This window comes from Symphalangus syndactylus, chromosome 17 (assembly GCF_028878055.3).
Source record: "Symphalangus syndactylus isolate Jambi chromosome 17, NHGRI_mSymSyn1-v2.1_pri, whole genome shotgun sequence".
Classification (NCBI taxonomy): Eukaryota; Metazoa; Chordata; class Mammalia; order Primates; family Hylobatidae; genus Symphalangus; species Symphalangus syndactylus.
Window position 1 is genome coordinate 33529562 of NC_072439.2, and position 21254 is coordinate 33550815.

General features: G+C 54.0%; 3 protein-coding genes across 7 annotated transcripts in view; 1 reads left to right on the top strand and 2 right to left on the bottom strand.

Moving 5' to 3' along the window:
* The window catches only part of ANKRD52 (ankyrin repeat domain 52), a 21075-nt gene extending 15316 nt beyond the window's left edge, over positions 1–5759 (top strand). The window contains exons 28-29 of one of the 2 annotated variants that reach the window (XM_063620126.1): positions 36–190; positions 5460–5759. In XM_063620126.1, the coding sequence (XP_063476196.1) occupies positions 36–190; positions 5460–5723 (419 nt within the window). In that variant the 3' untranslated portion in view covers positions 5724–5759. Of the gene's footprint in view, positions 1–35 lie in introns of both variants that reach the window. The other variant, XM_055248039.2, reaches the window with a different exon arrangement.
* On the bottom strand, positions 5582–13207 carry SLC39A5 (solute carrier family 39 member 5). Its single transcript, XM_055248041.1, has 13 exons — positions 13136–13207; positions 12967–13022; positions 12389–12431; positions 11700–12057; positions 10392–10575; positions 8453–8615; positions 8114–8283; positions 7736–7876; positions 6936–7032; positions 6682–6846; positions 6417–6497; positions 6088–6278; positions 5582–5840 (listed from the first exon to the last, which is right to left on the bottom strand). The coding sequence occupies exons 4-13, from the start codon at positions 11984–11986 to the stop codon at positions 5697–5699; spliced, it is 1623 nt and encodes a 540-aa protein (XP_055104016.1). The 5' UTR covers positions 11987–12057; positions 12389–12431; positions 12967–13022; positions 13136–13207; the 3' UTR covers positions 5582–5696.
* A 196-nt stretch (positions 13208–13403) lies between these two features.
* NABP2 (nucleic acid binding protein 2) lies at positions 13404–21253 on the bottom strand. 4 transcript variants are annotated; one of them, XM_055249073.2, is made up of 8 exons: positions 21042–21250; positions 19331–19351; positions 18024–18125; positions 17446–17584; positions 17261–17332; positions 16696–16777; positions 16537–16600; positions 13404–14250 (listed from the first exon to the last, which is right to left on the bottom strand). In XM_055249073.2, the coding sequence occupies exons 3-8, from the start codon at positions 18100–18102 to the stop codon at positions 14051–14053; spliced, it is 636 nt and encodes a 211-aa protein (XP_055105048.1). In that variant the 5' UTR covers positions 18103–18125; positions 19331–19351; positions 21042–21250; the 3' UTR covers positions 13404–14050. The 4 variants fall into 4 exon arrangements, with proteins under 4 accessions (XP_055105048.1, XP_055105046.1, XP_055105047.1 ...); XM_055249071.2 differs by lacking the exon at positions 19331–19351 and having other exon boundaries at positions 21042–21253; XM_055249072.2 differs by lacking the exons at positions 19331–19351; positions 21042–21250 and adding an exon at positions 19224–19243.
* Between the last annotated feature and the right edge of the window lies 1 nt (position 21254).

Sequence of the window (21254 nt, forward strand, 5' to 3'; positions counted from 1 at the left end):
ACTCCATACCTCAGTTCTCCCCCTTGGCCCTGCAGGTCACACCCCAGCACTGGCCTGTGCCCCCAACAAAGATGTGGCAGACTGCCTGGCCTTGATCCTTTCCACCATGAAGCCTTTCCCACCCAAGGACACCGTCAGTCCTTTCAGCTTCAGCCTGCTCAAGAACTGCAGCATTGCAGCTGCCAAGACGGTGGGTGGCTGCGGCGCCCTGCCCCATGGGGCCTCCTGCCCCTACAGCCAGGAGCGGCCCGGCGCCATTGGGTTAGATGGCTGCTACTCTGAGTAGCCCCCTCCAGTGTCCCTCCCCCGCCGGTGGCTTGATATCTAATTCTATTTATTTAGAAAAAGTCTAAACATTTAGGGCACTTTAAAGGAGAACACGACTGGGTGGAGGGGGCGGAGGGGAAGGAAGCCCTGGGGAGCAGCTGCTCACCCCTTTGCCACACCATCTTGGCCTGGCAGGGGTCTGGGACTGACAGGGAGCACCCCAGGCCCTTGGTACCCCCAGGGCGACCCCTTCTGCCAAGTGTCCCAAAATGATTGCTAAATGCCTGGCTCCCCCACTCTTTGACTCCATCTCTTGGTTCCCTCTTTCTGCTGCCAGCTCCCCCGACTCTTCCCTGGGGACTCCTCTCTGTGTCCCCCTTCTCCCCTGCCCCTCCTGCCAGGCAGATCCCTACTTCTTCCATACCCATCACTGCCTCCCTGCTCGGCCGGTCCCTCCATCCCCGCAGCAGTGAGAAGCCTTAATTTCTGGTACTGTGTGAGCACTCTGGGGGTGTCCCCCTCCCCCTTCAGGGGCAGCTAGAGGATGAGGGGGGAGGATATTTAGCACTGGGGCCTGGAGCTTTTTCCCCACTTCTGTACCCTATCACCCCTAAGGTTCAAATGCAAAACACTTGAAGCAGCAACTACTGTACCTGGGCCCCAATCCTGCACTCTCCCCTGGCTCCTCATATGCAAATCAAGGGCTGGTTCTGCCCCCACAGCCTGCCCCCTCCCTCTTCCCTCCCACTCCTAGCCTGGCCCCTAACCACGCACTTTAACCTTGCTTCTTTCTTTTATCTTCTTTTGGGAGGGCAGAGCCTGTGGTCATTCCTGCCCTGGCTCTCCTTTCCTTGAACTTTGAGGCTTGTCATGAATTTTTAAGTAAGCGTTTTATCCTTTAGGGGAAGAAACAAATTAATTTTCTGCCCATTTCAAAACCACAGCCCTAGTATGTCCACTGTGTTTCAGGCATGTGTTTGCATGTATATGGAGGGAGGGACCATGTTCTTCCTCCTGTGCCCCCAAGCCCATAGTTTATCTGTGCTCCCTATCTGCCTCCACCTTCTGTTATGTCCAAGAGTACCCACTGCCCCAGTCACTCCTGATCTGAAGCCAAAGATGGTAGGAGGGGCAGGGCTGACAAGGGACCGTGGCTACTCGGGACCCAGGCTTCCCCTCCAGTGTGAGGAAGAAGCTCTGACCTAGAGAGAGATGAATAGGTACTGGGGCTTGGTCCCTGCCTTCCCAGCAGGGAGGAAAGATGGGATTGAGCTAGGGGCTGCACTGTTAAGATTTCTAAAAGTCCCACCCCAAAAGCCAAACTGGGCTGGAGTGAAGAGGGGGCAGTTTTCTCTCTAAATGTAGCATTGAATTTGGCCCTGGTCCCTTTAAGTGCTCTGTCCACCCATCTCCTAGTGCAGCCTCCTGGACAGTTGGACCCACTCCTGCAGCCCAGTGTTCCCTTCCTCACACTCAATACCTCAGCCAGGGGCCAAGACACAGAACTTGAATAGAGGTCATGCCCCCTCCGCCCCCACAGTGCATCCTTGCCCAGTTTGGCTGCCATCAGTATTGTCCCCTGACAACTGGACAGGCTTCGTTTACACAGTGCAGGGTCTCCCCCTGAGGGGGGATCCTTCAGCCTCCCACCCCTACCCAAGTTTGCTTTATTCACAGTCTTACCCATCTTTTAGTTGTATACCCTGAATGTCTTGCCACCCTTGTCAAGGGTGGGCTGAAGGGAGGGGGGCGTCCCAGGGACCCCCTTCCTCCCCAACAGATACCTTTAACCATACCTCATGCTGGTTTCCAGAAGCCTGGGGTGTTGTCCAAGTCCTTATCTTTTCATGATCCCTTTTGATCCCCTGTCTCTCTGTGTCTTGCTTCTCCCAACCCTCAGTTCCTAAATCATTTCAAGGCTTCCAAATGACCATTATTGATGAGAAGGATTGTGCAGCTTTTAGTTTTTATTTTTATTTTCAAAGCCAAAGGGCCTTGTGACGCCCCTCTTGCCCACCTCCCTCCACACCGTGTCCTCCCCTATATGACAATCAATGTGACCTCTCTTAAGGGCTGCAGCCCCCATCCCCAACCCTGCTGGCTCTGCAAAGCTTGCCTTCCCTTCAATTCTCTCTCCTGAAATCTTCCCATTCCACCCCCTCCCTCTCATCTTGGTGCTGGGAATTAGGTGGTGGGGGGCAAGGGGAGTGAGGAGATGGGTCCTCCAGAGAGAACTTGCGGGGTGAGTCGTGTTCTCCTTTCGTGACGTTTGGCGATGGCGGGAAGCATCTGAGTGTCAGGAGCCCCGTTGTCTTGCTAGATGAGATTTCTGGGGGCTGTCTGCTCCCTGCTGCCCTCAGCGCACTGTCAGCAGTGCTGGGAGGTGGTGGGGAGTCCTCTGTCCCTCCATGTGTGGCTGTGAGGAAGCCTGGGGGACAAGCAGCCTCCTCTCCTTATGCCAAAGGAAACCCCACGCCCCACCCTGGGCTCCCCAGCCCTAGTGTTTTTTGAAGCATTTTGACCATTCTCATGGCCACTGCATATTTATTTTAATGTTAAGATTTTTTTTAAACCTCTTTGACTTAAACGGGTGTGGAGAAGTAAAACAGGCAGAATGCCCCCCAGTCTTCATGGGGGAGGGTGGGGAGGGAACAGCGCTTTCCCTTTGCCCTCCCACTCCCCCCTCTCCCCACCACAGCTCTAAAGCACTTGCTTCAAGTAATAAGCACTTTTGTGAAAAGGCCTATTTTAAGCGAGGACCCTGGGAGCAGCCCCAGGTCCCAGCAAAGGAAACAGAGCGAGGGCAACATAGGAGACAGGGAAACAGACGTGTGAATCAGAGGGTGAGATGGAAAAAGCCAGTTTTTAGTTTCTGATTTTTGGGGAGCTATTTCTGATTGGGCGGTGGCTCTGGTAGGGTCATATACTATCCTTCAGAAAAATGAATGGCACAAACTGTGGGTCCCAGGAAGGACCAGCAGACCCGGGTCACTGCTACTGTCCACTGAGACTGACGGGCCACCTCCCCCACCCCGTGGCCCCCTGAGCCATAGGACTGCTGAAAACCACTGAATGTACAGCCCAGGTTGGGGTGGGGAGCAGCCCCTGGGGGAGGGGGCTTCTCCTTTTGTTTGGTGCTGTGGGGGGTGGGAGAGACGAGACTGAGGGACTGCCACCCCATGTAGATGTGTTTCTTGGGGTGGAGGGGCTGAGGAGGGCCTACCTCCCTCTCCAACCCCAGCCATGGCCCCTCTTCCTTCCTCACCCCTATCCTTTTTGACTGTAAGTCCAGCTCACCTTTGCCTTCAATATGTAACCAAAGGAAAACTCAATACTGTTTCCACCACTGTCTGCCCACCCGAGCACCTTCTTACTCCCTGGACCTAGAAGGGGAGAAGAGGCTGGGGGTGGGGTGGATGGGGCCAGAGTGAACGGTTCTACAGCTGTATCCCCAAAACCTCCTCCAGGGTCTTGGAAGGGGTCCTGCGAGGTGGAATTGGGGCCGGGCTGGCAGGGCTGAGTTTGCGCACTGTGTATCTTATGCACATGAGTGTTTTTGTCTAAATGACTCCAGTGACTGCTCCAGCGGGGAGGCCCTTTCCTCCTTCCCTCTCAGCCATTTCTCACCCGCTTCCCATACCCAGTGTTCATCCCCTACCTCCCCTTCCCACCGCAAAGGAAAATAGCCTTACAGACCCTAGCCCAGAAACCCTACTCCTGGGGCAAACCAGTATGGGCCCCCATCCCGCCTAGTTTGAACCCTACCTTTTAAGAAGGAGGGATAAGGAACAAAGCAGCCCCTTCCCCTCTAATTGTGGTGGCTCCAGCCTTCTGCAGCCTTGACCCAGGTTGGGCAAGGGCGGAGGTGAGGAATCTTTGAGGACCAAGCCCAGTGGTCTGGGAAGCGGGAGGTAGAGAGGGAAGGGTCTGCCTTGGGGGCTCCCTCCTCCCAACCCAACCCCTAGAGAAGTGACCAAATCCCAGAGATGGGGTGAAGCTGGGGTGGGGAGGGTCTGCTCTTTGAATTACTTGAAGGTACTGACTCCAAGGCTGCTGTTGCCCACTTAGGTGTGAGGGGGACACTGTCACTGCATTTGGGAGGGCAGAGGGTGGCGGGTGACCAGAGGATCCACCTTGGCCCTCACCCACTCCTGCTAGGCCCTTTCCCTGGGGAATCTGGAAGCCTGACTTTGCCCCCAGGGAAGTTGGGGAGCGCCTTCCCTCCCTTCTCCACCCCTCACTCTGGGCACCCTCTCCAATTGCACTAAAGTAGCTGTTGTGCCAGTCTGCCCCCCACAAGGGGGGAGGTCTCTGCTTCCAGTCTTCTTCCCCCGCTGCCTCTGCTCCCACCCTGGACAATCTCCTTGTTTCCCTTGTGTTCCTGGATAGCTCAGCTTTGTATGTGTGTTTGGGGGGTGGGGGTGGGTTCTGGCTGGAGTGGGTTTGGCAGGGGTTTGGGAAGGGTTAGGGGAGGATGGAGGATGAAGTCTCCTACCCCCTTCCCCAGCTCCAGGCCACAGAAGCCTGGGAAGGGAGGGTGCCTACTCTCGCTGCTGTGTGTCTTGCAGATGTGCCAAAATGGGGGTGGGTGGGAGGGGAGGGTGCCTGGCAGAGCAGCCCCTGGGGTGGCTCTCTCAAAGCAATATAGTTCCCCTGCGGGGGACAGCAAGACAGGGGAGAGGGTTGGGGTGGGGACCTGGGGGTTCCCCATGTACAGCTGTGTATATTCAGGGGTGTTCTCTGTCTGGTACCCACTGTGGGCATCTATGTGTGTGTGAACCTCCCCTTCCCCATGCCCTGCATGACCTGTGATGCTGCAGACACCACCATCCTGTGTGCAGGTGTGTGTTGGGGGGCACGGAGGGGCATGTTCCATGTCCTGTTGCACCCTCCACCCTGTGACCCATGTACTCGGTTGTAGGAAGTAAAGAGAACTGAGCACAATTCACTGGATTCTAGTGGAATCTTTCTCTAAGCAATTTTCCCATTCCTGCCTCTCCCTGCCCCGGAACCACCTGTGGTGCTAGTGTTGGGATCGGGGGCGTTTAACGCTGGTGGGCAGCAATAAGGGGCCGATGTGCCCAGATGCCTGCATCCCCAGGGTGCCGAGGGCAGCAGGAAAAAGTGGGGACCTCGGTGCATTTGCCCCACCCCTCCCCTCCCTGGGCTAAAGCACAATGTTCTCCCTGCAGATTAATGACCCTGCACCCTCCAGGCCCCTACTCACATCCTCCCCCAGCCGGCTTCGGGTCCTCCCACCACACTCTGGTTTTCTATGCTGTTTTGGTGCAAGTACAACTGTCGTAGTCATGGCTTTGGGATGGGTTCTGTTTATTAAAATCCTATTGCTCCTACTGGCCCTGTGTCCCGCCTCCATTCCTGTGGTTGGGGGGAAGGAAGGGCAACCCGACCCCTTTCCACTGGCCCCGTCAGCCCTCAGTGGTCACGGGCAGTAGCCGCTCCTCCAGCAGGGCTATGGCAAGCATGAGGCCACCCCCCAGCAGCAGCCCCAGCCCCTGCAGGAGCACATGGGGCGTAGGCAGGGGCTCCGGAGGACGAAGCAGGGCTGGTAGCTGAAAGAAAAAGAAGATGTCAGGATTCTGGCCTTGCCCCTGACCTCTCAACACCAGAGGAGGGGTATCAGAAAGCATCAGCAGCCCCCACCCAAACACCTCAGTCCCTTGTTTCTCAGACTTTTGCGGGCCTGTGGTCTGACGCCCTTCCAGGAGCTAATGGTAGAGGCGCAGGGACTGCTATCTCCCTCTCCACTCCCGCCTCCCCACTGCCCTTGATTTCTCTGCTCTACCCGACATCTCTCACCATGTCCACAAGGGCCACATAGAGGAAGACCCCAGCAGTGACCCCAAACACCCAGGGAGTGAGGGGGACAGGGCCCAGGCTGAGCCCCACCCCCAGGACTGCACCCCCCAATCCCAGGGCTCCAGACACGAGGCTCAGGAGCAGCAGCCGCTGAAAGGACAGCCCTGACTGGAGCAGCATGGCAAAGTCACCTATTGGAGACAGAGGACAGGATGGGAGGGAGTAAGCTGGGGTGCCCCTCATCCATGCCACCCACCAGCCTCCAAGCTCTACCCCTTGGAGCTATCTCCTTTCTGGAGTCCACCCCACCCTGCTCCTGCCATTCCTACCCAGTTCGTGGGGCAGCTCATGGCAGAAGACCGCTAAGGTGGTACTGAGGCCACTGGAGAAGCCATCAGAGAAGGCAGCACCTGGGGCCAGCAGGGTCAGAAGTTGTCAGTCCAGAAGAAAAGTCTCCTCAGAAGCAGGTTCCTGTGTTCCGTGGTCCTCCCATCCTCTCCCCATCTTCCTGACAGCCCTCTCCTAGCCCCAGCTGATAACTAGGAGCCCCGGCCTCCCCTTGGACCTGCTTCCCTCCGTTCCCACCCCTCACACCTATGGCCAGCCCATCAGTGAGGTTGTGTAGACCATCTCCCAGGAGGACCATCCACGTGATATCAGCGCCACCCTGGTGCCCATGACTGTGGCCTTGGTGCCCAGGAGGGGCCAGGGCTGGTGGGTGCTGGCTGTTCTGCTCCCTCTGGCCCTGAGCCCCTGGCTCTGCAGGAAGAAGCACAGGACAGTGTTGGTGACTGCAAATAAGGACTGTGAGCTTGGAAACTACTCTTCAAATTTTCTCCTCTAGTCACCTGGAGCTGCCTGTAGGGGCTGAAGGGCCATCCCACTGCCATTCTCCGGGTCCAAGTTCCGTGTTTCGAGATTCCTTCGTTTTTGCCTGCAGCATCTCTGAAATAGGAGGGCATCCCTCCTGGTGGAGGAGGCAGCAGAGCCAGGGACTAAGGGGAAGCCAGGCCACAAGCTGGGAAGATGAACACCTGGTTCCACCTCTGGCACCTGGGATGTTCTTTGGCCTCTACCTTCTTCCCAAGTTGGCACCTCCCCTCTGTTTCTTGTTGACTTGAGCTCAGAATAGGATGCCATTTGGCCAGAAATCCTGGGTCTGTGCTTAAGGAGCTGCTACCCACTCCCTGTTAGCTGATAGGTCCCGCACACCAGGCAAATGTCAGAGATCCAGGAGCACACACTGCTCCTCATCTCTTGGCTTTTTGGCCCAGTTTGTTGTTGTTGTTGTTGTTGTTGTTGTTTCTGAGATGGAGTCTCGCTCTGTCACCCGGGCTGGAGTGCAATGGTGCCATCTCGGCTCACTGCAACCTCCATCTCCCAAGTCAAGCGATTCTCCTGCCTCAGCCTCCTGAGTAGCTGGGATTACAGGCATGCACCACCACGCCCCACTAATTTTTGTATTTTTAGTAGAGACAGGGCTTCACCATGTTGGTCAGGCTGGTCTCGAACTCCTGACCTTGTGATCTGCCTGTCTTGGCCTCCCAAAGTGCTAGGATTACAGGCGTGAGCCACCGCGCCTGGCCTGGCCCAGTTTTTGACTGGGACTCTGGTCTCAGCAGAAGGAGGAGAAAATGGTATCACTCACTGGCCTGAGCCCTCGGTGCCGCAAAAGCCTCAGCATGTTCTCCAGCACAAAGAGCAGGAAGAGGCCTCCGAGCACTGACAGCCCCGGGCCCAGGTCCTTCTCTGGTAGTCCGCCAGGTCCTGCATGCCGCCCTTCTTGTGCCTGACAGAGAGAAGGTCAGGGCAGACCCTGGAAGCCCCTATACCCAACAACATCCCCTTGCATGGGTGGTGGCAAGCCTTCGCTCATATGCTCCACTAGAAGGCAGCACACCGTGGGCTGAAGCCAGGATCCGGGAGTGGGATGTGGGAGCTGATGGAAAGGGGGAGGGGATGTCCTATGGCTGGGGACACCTTAGATCCATGGAGGCCAGGGGTACAAGGAAGGGGCTTCACATACATGCGGTAGCAGGTGTAGCAGTGCATCCCCACAAAGAGTGCCCACGGCCAGGGCCCCCAGGAAGTCCAGCAAGGGCCGCAGTAGACGAGGTCCCAGGAGCCGCAGCAGCAGCAGGGATAGGGGAGAAGGGAGGCTGAGCAACAGGACTGCCAGGGCACTCTGAAACAGGGCTGGGGAGAATCGGGCTGAAGTTAGGGCAGGGCAGGAGGAGGGTCCCACACGTAAGGTGGGGCAGAGAGAACACTACAAGGAGAGGCAGGACCCCAGTGAGCCTCCTTCCTTGGCATGGGCCCCACTTCCAGGATTCAGGGTGCCCCCCACCCACTCCTACTTGCTGACCAGATAGTAGATCCCCTGGGGGTGCAGGGGCCGGAGCTCCGATGCAGACGCGGCTGTCAATCTGATAAAGCAGGGCTGGGCACAGCAGAGCAAACTGACGAGGGGTCAGAGGAGCAGCGGGGCTCAAGCCAAAATTGACCAGCAGCTGGGAGCCGTTCAGACACTGGGGAGTCGAGGGTCATACATTGGAGAATCACCAGGAACTATGACTCAGATCGTTAACACCTGGCCAGGTGCAGTGGCTCACACCTATAATCCCAGCCCTTGAGAGGCCCAGGCGGGTGGATCATCGGAGGTCAGGAGTTCGAGACCAGCCTGGGCAACATGGTGAAACCCTGTCTCTACTAAAATACAAAAAAATTAGCTGGGCATGGTGGCATGCGCCTGTGATCCCAGCTACTCAGGAGGCTGAGACAGGAGAATCGCTTGAACCCAGGAGGCAGAGGTTGCAGTGAGCCGAGATTGCGCCAGTGCACTCCAGCCGGGGCGACAGAGTGAGACTCCATCTCAAAAAAAAAAAAAAATTTAGCTGAGGATGGTAGTGAACACCTATAATCCCAGCTACTCTGGAGGCTGAGGCAGGAGAATTGCTTTAACCCAGGAGGTGGAGGTTGCAGTGAGCTGAGATCGCGCCATTGCACTCCGGCCTGGGTGACAGAGTCAGACTCTGCCTCAAAAAAAAAAAAAAAAAATTATATTTAACACCTGTCCTTCCATTGCATAGACTCTTGGGTCTCTCCCAGGGTCCCCTTTGCTCCTACTGGCAGGTACCTTGGGGACTGGGTCCAAGGGTACTTATAATCAATGTGCATTATTAGTGAATATTCAGTCCAATGCGGGTATTCAATTCGATGCAAACTGGGTGCTAGTGAGCATTGTCATCATTTTCCCTGCAAACTCTGATCATTTCAATCATTTTGTTGATTTGATAAATGAAGCTGGTTGGAAAACTAGAGCTCTCCATGCCAGAATCTTAAAAGGGAAAAGACCCTGAAGTGCCATCTAACCTCCCTCTCAACAGCCCTGTTGATGTTCATCCAGCCTCAGCTTGAATGCTTCCTGCAATGGGCACTCACTGGACCTCCATCAGGGTTAGGCAGCTTTGTCTGCCCTCTGGTGTAAATGGAACATATTCTCTGTCTTTCTGGATGAAGACAGCCATCCATTCCCTGCAGGTCTCCTCTCCAGGTAACCATCCAGATTCTACCCTGGGCTGCTTCTCTAGATTCTCTGCTTTGCCATCTATTCCCCTAAACTGAGTCTTGGAGCTCTGGATATGGGCTCACCTGCTCTGATCCCAGAGGGAACATAGTTCACTATTGAAATAACATCCCCTAAGACCACAATGGGATATTTTTTTTATTTTTTTGTGTTTTTTATTTTTATTTTTGAGACAGAGTCTCGCTCTGTTACCCAGGCTGGAGTGCAGTGGTGTGATCTCGGCTTACTGCAATCTCTGCCTCCTGGGTTCAAGTGATTCTCCTGCCTCAGTCTCTGAGTAACTGGGATTACAGGCATGTGCCACCACGCCCAGCTATTTTTTTTTTGAGACGGAGTTTCCCTCTTGTTGCCCAGGCTGGCGTGCAAATGGCGCCATCTCAGCTCACTGCAACCTCTGCCTCCCGGGTTCAAGCGATTTTCTCACCTCGGCCTCCTGCATAGCTAGGATTACACACACCCGTTACCACACCCGGCTAATTTTTGTATTTTTTAGTAGAGATGGGGTTTCATCATGTTGGCCAGGCTGGTCTCGAACTCCTGACCTCAGGTGATCCACCCACCTCAGCCTCCCAAAGTGTTGGGATTACAGGCGTGAGCCACCACGCCTGGCCCATGTTGGGATTTAAAAACAAAACAAAACAAAAAACTACTGACTATTTAAACATTTCAGGCCATCTAATCCCATGGCTCCTTCCCCTCTAGAGACTGTCAGACTCACATCCTCATGCAGGTGGTCAGCCAATGAGTGGTCCAGCAGCAGAAGCCTGTGAAAGAGGTCCAGGCCCGAGGGGGCTGGCCCACGGGGTAGGTGAGGGGCCTTTGACTCTTCCAGGTCACCCCACCCTGAGGGAACCAGAGGCATCCCTGCCCAGACATCCACACTCAGCTCAGGGTTCTGTGGCCTGGAATGGGTGAGACAGCAAGTCAGCCTCCCTTGTGTTCTCTATCAACCCGCTTTGAGAGGCTCCCAGGGATTTTAGGGGGAATGGGGGGACTAGCCACTGACTGGAGATCCTGGGACCCAGAAACCATAGAATGTCATTCTTAGGAAGATCTGTGAGTTCTCCATTTTCTGCCACTAGGGGGGACAGAAAAAAAAGGAGGACAACCAAAAGGGCTATGAATGGCTGGGCATGGTGGCTCACGCCTGTAATCCCAGCACTTTGGGAGGCTGAGGTGGGTGGATCACCTGACGTTGGAAGTTCGAGACCAGCCTGACCAATATGGTGAAACCCCGTCTCTACCAAAATTACAAAAATTAGCCAGGCGTGGTGGTGTGTGCCTGTAATCCTAGCTACTCAGGAGGCTGAGGCAGGAGAATTGCTTGAACCCGGGAGGCGGAGGTTACAGTGAGCCAAGATCACACCACTGCACTCCAGCCTGGGCGACAGAGCGAGACTCTGTCTCAAACAAAAAAAAAAAAAGAAAAGAAAAGAAAAAACAAAGGGCTACGAATTTGGAGCCAAATCAGCCCAGAGACACTGAACAGTGACACTAAGAGCAAGAAATTTAAGGGTTTAGAGATTTGGAGGAGGAGAGAATTAGAAGCAACGGAGGGCTAGGGTGGTAGTTCACATCTGTAGTCCCAGCACTTTGGGAAGCTGAGGCAGGCAGATTGCTGAGCTGAGCCCAGGAGTTTGAGACCAGCCTGGGCAACACGGCGAAACCCTTGTCTCTGTAAAAAATTTTAAAAATTAGCCGGGCATGGTGGTGTGTGCCTGTGGTCCCAGCTGCTCAGGAGGCTGAGGTGGGAGGATGGCTTCAGCCTGGGAGGTGGAGGTTGCAGTGAGCTGTGAATGTGTCACTGCACTTTAACCTGGGTGACAAAGTGAGACCCCCCAGTCTCAAAAAAAGAGAGAGAAGGCAATAGAAACATGAGAGGTTTTGAAGAGATACCAAGGAGCTGGGTTCTGAAGAATTTGTAACTCCAGGGATCTCGTGAGGAAGCCAGAATGAGGCAACTGGGGGCAAGCACTGAGAGGACCTGGGGGATGTGGTCCTGTGGAGTGGAGGAAGGGGTCAGTACCTGTGCGTGGAATTGTCTGCAGCTGGGGGTGCAGCCCGTCCAGTCAGAGGCCCATGCTGTCCCAGGCGAAGCCCCTGAACTCGGCCTAGCCCCAGGCTGTGGAGAAGCCGCGCCAAGCCCCCTGCAGTCAGCGTCCCATTCTCTCCGTACAGGCCAAACAGCTGGGCCAGGTAATGGTTCTGCTCCTGCTCAGCAGGGCCCAGGTTGGGGACTGAGCCCCCTACCCAGCCCAAGATGACCCACACACAGAAGCCGGCCAGCAGATGACTCACTGGGGACCCCATCATTGGTGAGGGGAATGGCTTAGGGGCTCAGGTTCTGGCTCCTATTCTCCCCGAAACATCCTGAGGACTGTGCCCTGGAAGAATGAGGAATGGGCTGGAGCTGCTGCTCTGCTCTCCAGCTCAGGTCCATGGGGGAGCCAGAGCTCCTTGCACCTGCTCCCCACCGAGTCCAGCAGCAGCCCCTACTGCAGCCTTCTTTCTCCCTTCACACTGCCTCCTTTGGGAGCAGCCTCTTGTTTGCCAATTCCTGGAGCACTTCCCTGACTCAGAGCTCTCCTCATACTTCATCCAAAGCTGGCCGTCCATTCCTTGTCCCCTAAACCCCACCCCTCAACTTTGCCCCACCTCTTTATCCCCCCTCAATCCCCAGGGTCTCACCCCTACTGGCAACATGAGAGCTGTCACCTCAGGTCCCCTATTAGGCCTTGCCGTGGACGTTAAGCAGTTCCTGAGTCAGGGAGGGGGGAATCCAGGCTTAGCCTCCAGGTGTTCAGGTGGATCGGAGGCCACGTCACATAGAAGGCTGAGATGGACACGCACCCCCTCCTAGCCCACCTGCCTTGGGGCGGGGTCAGGGGTGGGGCCAGTGTGTGAAGGCTCACATAAGACAGGAGTTAATGGTTCACTGGTCTCTGGGGTGGGGGTCAAAGGTCAGTCTCTGCTGGGCCTCTGAGTAGGGAGGGGCCACCCTCTGCCCTGGGAAAGCCACATGGCTAAGGAGAACCTGGGCCTAGTCTTTTTCCTCTTAAATAATTCACCCCATCCTTAACACAGTTAGTACCATTTTAGCCCTTTCCCGCATGTACTTCCACCCCACCTACCTTACAGTCTAGCACTAAACTTCATCTCCAAGCCCCATCCCCATATTCCTTGGGAAGGTTGGACCTAGGTGTCCCTAACCTGGGGATGAGGGGGGAAAAGGCAGATCAGTGGCAAGCCGAGATGCATGCATGGGAAATAAACTGTTCTTAGCAATTTCTCACCCCAAGAAGAGAAAGAGCCAGAGCTCTAGGGATCGATGACCAAGAAAGGGGAAGCCCTGCGGGGCGAGAGGAAACAAGGATCTGGGCTCTTCTCTGATGTCTGACCTGGCCTAAAATCAGGCAAAGTCTGATCGGGGTGACTGGTCCAGGGGGTTGAGGTTGGCATTACCTGATAGCAGGAGACAAGGACACCCAGAGGAAGGGGGACACAGCCTTCTTGGTTCCAGCTGGGGGGGCAGGCAGGCAGGCGGGCAAGGGTCACTTGCAGGGAGGGGGTAGGGGAGGGACACTACCTTAAAGGGGCAGGTCTGCTTTGCCTGGGCCTCCTTACCTGTAACCTATCTTCCTTCCACCTTTTAGGGACACCCCACCTTCCCAAATGCCTAGTTGCTAACCTCTTCCTTTTCCCACAAAAAGCAAAGGAGTCCAACACAGAGTAGAGTGGTAACATTTATTAGGAAGGAGAGACTTCAGTTAGACTCCCATGTCTCACACAGAAGAAACAGATGGTAACTGCCATTTCTTTCTTCTTTCTTTCTTTTTCTTTCTTTCTTTCTTTTTTTGAGATGGAGTTTCGCTCTTATTGCCCAGGCTGGAGTGCAATGGTGCAATTTTGGCTCACCTCAACCTCCGCCTCCCGGGTTGAAGCGATTCTCCTGCCTCAGCCTCCTAAGTAGCTGGGATTACAGGCATACGCCACCATGCCTGGCTAATTCTGTATTTTTAGTAGAGACGGGGTTTCTCCATGTTGGTCAGGCTGGTCTTGAACTACCGACCTCAGGTGATCCGCCCACCTCGGTCTCCCAAAGTGCTGGGATTACAGGCGTGAGCCACTGTGCCCAGCCAGTAACTGCCATTTCTAAAGAGGAAAGAGAGCAGGCAGAGGGTCCTGACTCCCAGGGGACAGGCAGTTCATCTGGACGATGAGGGAGTATGAGATTAGGGTGGATAAGGACACTGCTCACCACCCTCCACGGAAGTTCAGTGGCTAAAATACTGCTACACCAGCCAGCCAGCGGAAGGCTATCTTGCTCTCCAGGAGACACTTGGGATGTGGTTGGTGGCAGGAAGAAAGAATGTCATGCTATCTCTTGCTGCTCCTCCGAGTTTCTTTGCCATTACTAACAGGGTTGCTGGAAGGGCCAGGCGGGCCTGCAGGTGTGTGGTTGGGCTGGCTTCGAGTGATTCGGGTGCTGGGAGGGTGGGAGGGAGTATGAGGGGGATGTGGGCCACCACCAGGACCTGGTGGGGCACTCAGTCCATTCCCATTCTGGTTCTCAGAGGCTAATTGTGGGAGGAGAAGAAACAAACGAATTAGTTAACATAGGAAAGGGGTCCATCCCAAGGCCTGCCTCCATGCCCCAAAGAGTGGCACAGTCTTCACCATGCACAACTGCATCTTAATGCCAACTGGACCAAATGCAAAAGACTGTGGGCTGCGAGTATGAATGGAGCTCCAGAGAAGACTCACACGATCATTTAGGAAGTTGCTACATGAACCTCGGTACGGTATTTTTCTCTTGTAGTTATCTTACTATTATTGAGAATCAGACCTAGAATTAGCTGTTTAGTTCTAGGCTCAGGGACCTCTGACAAAAATGCCCCTTTACTGGGCCAGGTGCGGTGGCTCACACCTGTAATCTCAGTACTGTGGGAGGCTGATGCAGGTGGATCACGAGGTCAGGCATTCGAGACCAGCCTGGCCAACATAGTGAAACCCCGTCCCTACTAAAAATACAAAAAATTAGCTGGGTGTGGTGGCAGGCACCTGTAATCCCAGCTACTCAGGAGGCTGAGGCAGGAGAGTCGCCTAAACCTGGGAGGCGGAGGTTGCAGTGAGCCGAGATCGCACCATTGCACTCCAGCCCAGGCGACAGTGCGAGACTCCTTCTCAATTAAAAAAAAAAAAAAAAAAAAAAAAGGCCCCTTTACCAAAAGTGATTACAAAACTGGAGAACAATGGCAAGGGGAAGGGCCTGAAGTCTCTGCGTTAAAATACGAGGCACTTAAAAAAAAAGGTGTGTATGCGTGTACCATAATGATAATGTTCATTTTAGAAAATATAGATAAGCATCAGTGAAAAGATTATTACACATAATCTTACCCACCAAAGATAATAACAAGTCACATTTTTGTGTATATAAATATTTATTTTTAAATTTTTACTGTTTTAGAGATGAGGTCTCACTTTGTCACTCAGGCTGGAGTGTAGTGGTGTGATCATAGCTCACTGCAGCCTCAAACTCCTTGCTCAAGCAATGCTTCTGCCTCAGCCTCCCAAGTAGCTAGGATGATGGGTGTGCACCACTGCATCTGGCTTATATTTTCAATGTTTGAAGCCAGGTGCCTGGGATTTGTTTGAGCTCTCATAACTCTGGACATACCACGTCATTGAACTTAAGCATGGCGTATTATAATCATTATCTCTCTCCTGGATAAACCACAAGCCCCTAAAGGCAGGTAGTGTGTTTTATTCCGTGGCAAATAGTAGGTGCTCTAGAAACATTTGTTATATGAAGGCAGAGGTTTGCTTCTTGCATACAGTAGGGACTATGAACCTTAAATGGCATGGAAGTTATAGCCTAGTGGTTTTTTTTTTTTTTTTTTGAGAAAGAGTCTCAATGTCACGCAGGCTGGAGTGCAGTGGCATGATCTCAGCTCACTGCAACCTCCACTTCCCAGGTTCAAGCCATTCTCCTGCCCTGGCTTCCCAAGTAGCTGGGATTACAGGCTTCTGCCACCACATCTGGCTAATTTTTGTATTTTTAATAGAGATGGGGTTTCGCCACGTTGGCCATGGCTGGTCTTGAACTCCTGACCTCAGGTGATCTGCTGGCCTTGGCCTCCCAAAGTGCTGAGATTACGGGTGTGAGCCACTGCGCCCGGCCAGCCTAGTTCTTAAACCATATCTCTACTGAACCCTGCTGCTCCACTGGACTAAGATACCTGCAGCCCATGGCTGGGTGCGGTGGCTCATGCCTGTAATCCCAGCACTTTGGGAGGCTGAGGCGGGCAGATCACCTGAGTTCAGGAGTTCAAAACCAGCCTGGCTAACGTGGTGAAACCCCATCTCTACAAAAATACAAAAACTAGCCAGGCATGATGGCGGGTGCCTGTAATCCCAGCTACTCAGGAGGCAGAGGCAGGCAAATTCCTTGAACCCAGGAGGCAGAAGTTGAAGTGAGCCGAGGTCACGCCATTGCACTCCAGCCTGGGTGACAGAGACTCCATCTCAAAAAAAAAAAAAAATTAGCCGGGCATGGTGGCAGGTGCCTGTAATCCTAGTTACTTGGGAGTCTGAGGCAGGAGAATCAGGAGAATCACTTGAACCTGGGAGGCGGAGGTTGCAGTGAGCCGAGATCACGCCATTGCCCTCCAGCCTGGTTGACAAGAGCGAGACTTCATCTCAAAAAAAAAAAAAAAAAAAAAAGAGGGGTCTGGGAGAATTGGGTGAAGGAGGATACACTGAGAAAAGAGAGATTTGGAAAAGGAATGAGGGAAATGCATCTTTCTAGGCTGAGGAGAGTGGGAGAGCTAGGAGGACCAGTGGATGGAAGGGAACAGATTTACCTGGAGAAGCAGCAGAGGGTCCAGTGTTAGGCTGGGAAGCTGAAGGGTTGCTGTCGTTCTGCACCTGAAGGCACAGATTACATATTCAGATCCTGCTCCCTCCCATGCTTCTTGTCTTGATCTGCCCTCCTTTCCCACCATTGTGGCCACAGGACTCACCGCCTTGTTGGGTGCCTGCTGGGTGCTGTACTCTGGGTTTGGCTCACTGAAGTTAGGAACCTCAGAATAAACCATACAGAATCTGCAATGGGAGAAAGTAGCTAAAGCCTTGGATTCATCCTCTGGGCCACTGCTAGAGGCCTCAGAAAAGTCCAGATAGGTTGGGTGTGGTCACTCACACCTGTAATCCTAGCACTTTGGGAGGCAGAAGTGGGAGGATCACTTCAGCCCAGGAGTTTGGGACCAGCCTGGGCAACATGGCGAAACTCCATCCCTATAAAAAATACCAAAAAATTAGCTGGGTTTGGTGAAGCACGCCTGTAGTCTCAGCTACTTGGGAGGCTGATGTGGGAGGATCACCTGACCCCGGGAGGTCAAGGCTACAGTGAGCCAAGATCATGCCACTGTACTCCAGCCTGAGTGACAGAGACTGTTTCTCAAAACAAACAAACAAACAAACAGAAAAAGTCCAGAAATGAGGCCTGGACTGCACACCCTATGCTGCCTCCTTGCAAACCCCTTTGCCCTGGTGCTTCTTCATGCCAATCCCCAAGACAGCACTTACTCTCCAATCTTCTGCAGATCACCCCCACGGCCAGTATATAGTGTCAGACAACCTTTGAAAACTGAAGCGTACCTATGGGAGCAAAAAAAGCAAAATTCAGAGTACTCAGAAGTGTTATAGGGACTGTTAACCCCACTCTTGATTGTTGTTGCCTTTGGAAGGCCAGAAGTCACCAGCTGGCTGACCCTTTGGTGAGCCGGATAATGTCCCCAGGCTGGATCAGATTGCCGACATCGTCCCAGACAGAGATATTGATGCTGCCTGTTTTGTCCGCCACTTTGCAGGTCCGAACCTCATGCCCGTCCTTTGTCTTGGTCACTCGGCCTGAACGGAACAGATAAATCGAGGTGGGAGGATGGTCAAATAAATGGGGTGGTAGCTGTCAGAAGGATGAGATTGTGGATATTGGTGGAATGAGGGTAAAGGTGTACAAACAGGGGAAAGCCCAAATCCCTGGGGAATAAGGGGTTGGGATTGTGGAAGGAGTGGTGGAGGGTGAGGGTGGGAGTTCAGGGGCCAGCACCATGGAGAGGGCCCTGAGTGGAAAGAGGCCCGCATGGCACAGGAGATCTAGATCTGGCAAGAGTTCTATCTACCCTATACCTGACTGCAACTTTCTGTCCCAGGGTGGAAGAGAGAGATTGGGAGTGAGGAGTGTCTTGCAGCTTGCCTTGCCATCCCTATAGCAAGTTAAGAACGCAGACAGCGTTCCCCTCCTGCCCCCCACCCCCATCCCGCGAACCGGCCACCCCAGTATAGACACCTGTCTCCAGCACAATGAAGATAAGGTTCAGATTCTTGAGCCCAGGCTTGATATCCTTCACAAAGGTCTCCGTCGTCATGCTGCCCGAGCCTCGGCACCCCACTGGATGGGGAATAGAGGATGAAGGCTCAATGCTTGGATCCTTTGCCCCATGCTCCACTTCCCAAGGCCTACCTACCCCATTAGGCTGGGGTCAGGCAGCCTCAACCCCTCTAACCCTTCTAAAAGATTAAAAAAGAACATCCCCGGAGGCCTCCAACTTCAGGATCAGAATTTGGGGGTCTCTGGACAGGCTGCTTTGGGGCTGGAAGGCCCCCTGCCGGGATGCTCTTTTAGTCTCAAGCCGTGAAGTGGCGGAGCCGACGTAGACAGGGGTAGGGAACCCGGTGCACAGCCAGGGAGTAGAATCTTACTGGCCAGACCTTCCCGAACCCTCATCCCGACAATCCAGGACTCGGTCCATCCCCTCCCCTACCCGCAGCCCACCACCCACCCAGTCAGCCGGCAGGACTGTGCACGCCGCTGAGCAGCCCGCAGGGGGAGCCACAGGCTCCGCTGCCGCCGGATGCTGCCCGGTGGAACGCGGGAGTGCGGGCATTCCCGGAAGTTTCCCCCGGCTGGCCTCCTTCGGCCAATCAGCACCGTCCGGGCGCGCCCTGCGTCCCGCCGCCTGCCCTGCCCAGCCAATCGGGATCAGAGACTCGTGCGCCGCGAAGGGGGCAAATTTCAGGTATTAAAGGAACCTTGGAGATAGTTGGCTCTGCAGGGGGAAAAATCCACCACTAGAAGGCGCACAGGGCCCCCAATTTTCCTTAACTTGGCTAGGGAGAATGCACTTAGGTTCTAAGACGTTTCTTTCCAAAGAGTGACACAATGGGAAAAGGAGCAAGGGCTTCGGAATCCTGGCTCAATGCTTCACTTCTTTTCTCGACTATTTAAACATATGTAATTCCAATTCCGCTAGGCGCGGTGGCTCACGCCTGTAATCCCAGCACGTAGGGAGGCATAGGCTGGAGGATAGCATGAGTCCAGGAGTTCCAGACCTGCCTGGACAATATAACGAGACCCCATTCTCCACAAAAGAGAAAAAAAAAGACAAAAAATATGTAATTGCATCTTACGAGAAAACGGAAGTTATATAAAAAAAGTGCCTTGCACACAGTAGGCACACACGGTTTCCTCCCTTTTTATTGCTCTAACCCTTATCTTTGTTCCTGATTTGGAGTTCTCATCTTTAATGCACTACCCAGCTTGGTCAAGTCTCTGGGAAAAGTGGCATTTACACCAGAGACAAAAGGCAGGCTCACCCTTCTTGGAAGAAATGGAACCTGCGGCAAAGAGAGAAACATTTGTTAGTCCCTTTTTTTTTTGAAACAGGGTCTCGCTGTGTAACCCAGGCTGGAGTGTAGTGGTGCAATCTTGGCTTACTGCAACCTCCCACCACAGCCTCCGTAGTAGCTGGTACTACGGGTTCGCACTACCACCCTCGGCTAATTTCTGTATTTTTTTTGGTAGAGACAGAGTTTCGCCATGTTTCCCAGGCTGGTCTCGGACTCCTGACCTCAAGCGATCCGCCCACCTCGTCCTCCCAAAGTGCTAGGATTACAGGCGTGAGCCGCTGCACCTAGCCATACTACTCTTCCCCGCCCCGCCCCACCGCCCCACCCCGGCAAAGGAGTCTTGCTCTGTCGCCCAGGTTGGAGTGCAGTGGCGCGACCTCGGCTCACTGCAATGCAACCTCTGCCTCCCGGGTTCAAGCGATTCTCCTGTCTCAGCCTCCCGAGTAGGTGGGATTACAGGCGCCCGCCACCACGCCCGGCTACTTTTTTTGTATTTTTAGTAGAGACGGGGTTTCACCATGTTGGCCAGCCTGGTCTCAAACTCCTGACCTCGTAATCCACCCGCCTCGGCCTCCCAGAGTGTTGGGATTAAAGGCGTTAACCACCGCGCCGGGCCATACTACTCTTATCTTACTTATCTCAGAGTCCCGCTAGAGGACAGCAGAAAGGAGGCCTGAAACTGTAGTTCCTTTTGGGACCTGTCAAATTGTCCACAAAAGGTAGCTAGCTCTGTATTGTTGTGTATAAACAAATTACATAAAGATATGTGTGTATGTGTGTATTAATGTGCATTAGCATTTGCTTAGCCAATGTGCACAATAAATACCATACTATTTAATACCAGATTAGTCTAGGAAGTCATGTAATTGTAATGCCTTGGTTTGCTTAATTAATCCCTTATCTGCTTACGGATCTCTTTAGGCTCCACATTGACTTCCCTTGGATCCCAGGTTCTCTACCGCCCACATGCCCAACACCACGGTGTTGTAAGCTAAGGAAATCAAATCCCAACTCAGGAAGAGGGAAATTTTTTCTCCCTTCCTTCCTCTTAGGTGTTTTAGGGAACTCCACAAGTGTTCGGGGAGCCATTGTGGATACGGCAGGAGAGCGCCTGGGAGAGAGGCAGAGAACCCGTTGAGCACCCCAGATCTAAGCTTTGCGGTCAGACTCCCTCACTCCCCACCCCGCGGCCGCCTTTTTCTTTTGTTTTGTTTTGAGACGGAGTCTCGCTCTGTCGCCCAGGCTGGAGTGCAGTGGCGCAATCTCGGCTCACTGCAAGCTCCGCCTCCCGGGTTCACGCCATTCTCCTGCCTCAGCCTCCCGAGTAGCTGGGACTACAGGCGCCCACCACCACGCCCGGCTAATTTTTTGTATTTTTAGTAGAGACGGGGTTTCACTGTGTTAGCCAGGATGGTCTCGATCTCCTGACCTCGTGATCCACCCGCCTCGGCCTCCCAAAGTGCTGGGATTACAGGCGTGAGCCACCGCGCCCGGCTGGCCGCCTTGTTAACTGCAATATCCATTCCCATGACAGGAGTCAAGGGGTTACGAAGCTCTGGGATGCTGACCAGGGCTCTGGAAAAGGGAGAGGGGCCGGACCCGCAGCAGGTCACGCTGCAGGCCTGCCTCTCCGCAATGATCTCGCACCAATCTGCGTCAGCTCTAAGACACAAGTCACCTGCACCCCTCCGAAGCGAAGCGTGGCCGGCCAGGCCCACACGTTTTTGCCGGGAAGAACATTGAGTTCTCCCTCCCAAATGGCTATATAGTCCTGGTTGGGACTATATAGACTCTAGACTAGACTTCCTGTCTAGGGTGGAGGCCTGGCCAGCCTTGGTCCCTCCTCGTACGCCGCTCGTGGCTGCTGGTGTAGGGGCTGAGTTAAACAAAG

Bases quoted from the DNA above. Each gene is read 5' to 3' on its own strand.
- SLC39A5 (XM_055248041.1), bottom strand. From the start codon at position 11,986: ATGATGGGGTCCCCAGTGAGTCATCTGCTGGCCGGCTTCTGTGTGTGG. The intron at 10,576-11,699 runs GTACTGACCCCT...CACCCATTCCAG, and splicing joins GCAGACAATTCCACGCACAG to GCCACAGAACCCTGAGCTGA. The intron at 8,284-8,452 runs GTCAGCAAGTAG...GATTCTCCCCAG, and splicing joins CCCAGGGGATCTACTATCTG to CCCTGTTTCAGAGTGCCCTG.
- NABP2 (XM_055249071.2), bottom strand. From the start codon at position 18,102: ATGACGACGGAGACCTTTGTGAAGGATATCAAGCCTGGGCTCAAGAAT. The intron at 16,778-17,260 runs GTAAGTGCTGTC...CTCCCATTGCAG, and splicing joins GATCTGCAGAAGATTGGAGA to ATTCTGTATGGTTTATTCTG. The intron at 16,601-16,695 runs GTGAGTCCTGTG...CTGTGCCTTCAG, and splicing joins AGCAGGCACCCAACAAGGCG to GTGCAGAACGACAGCAACCC.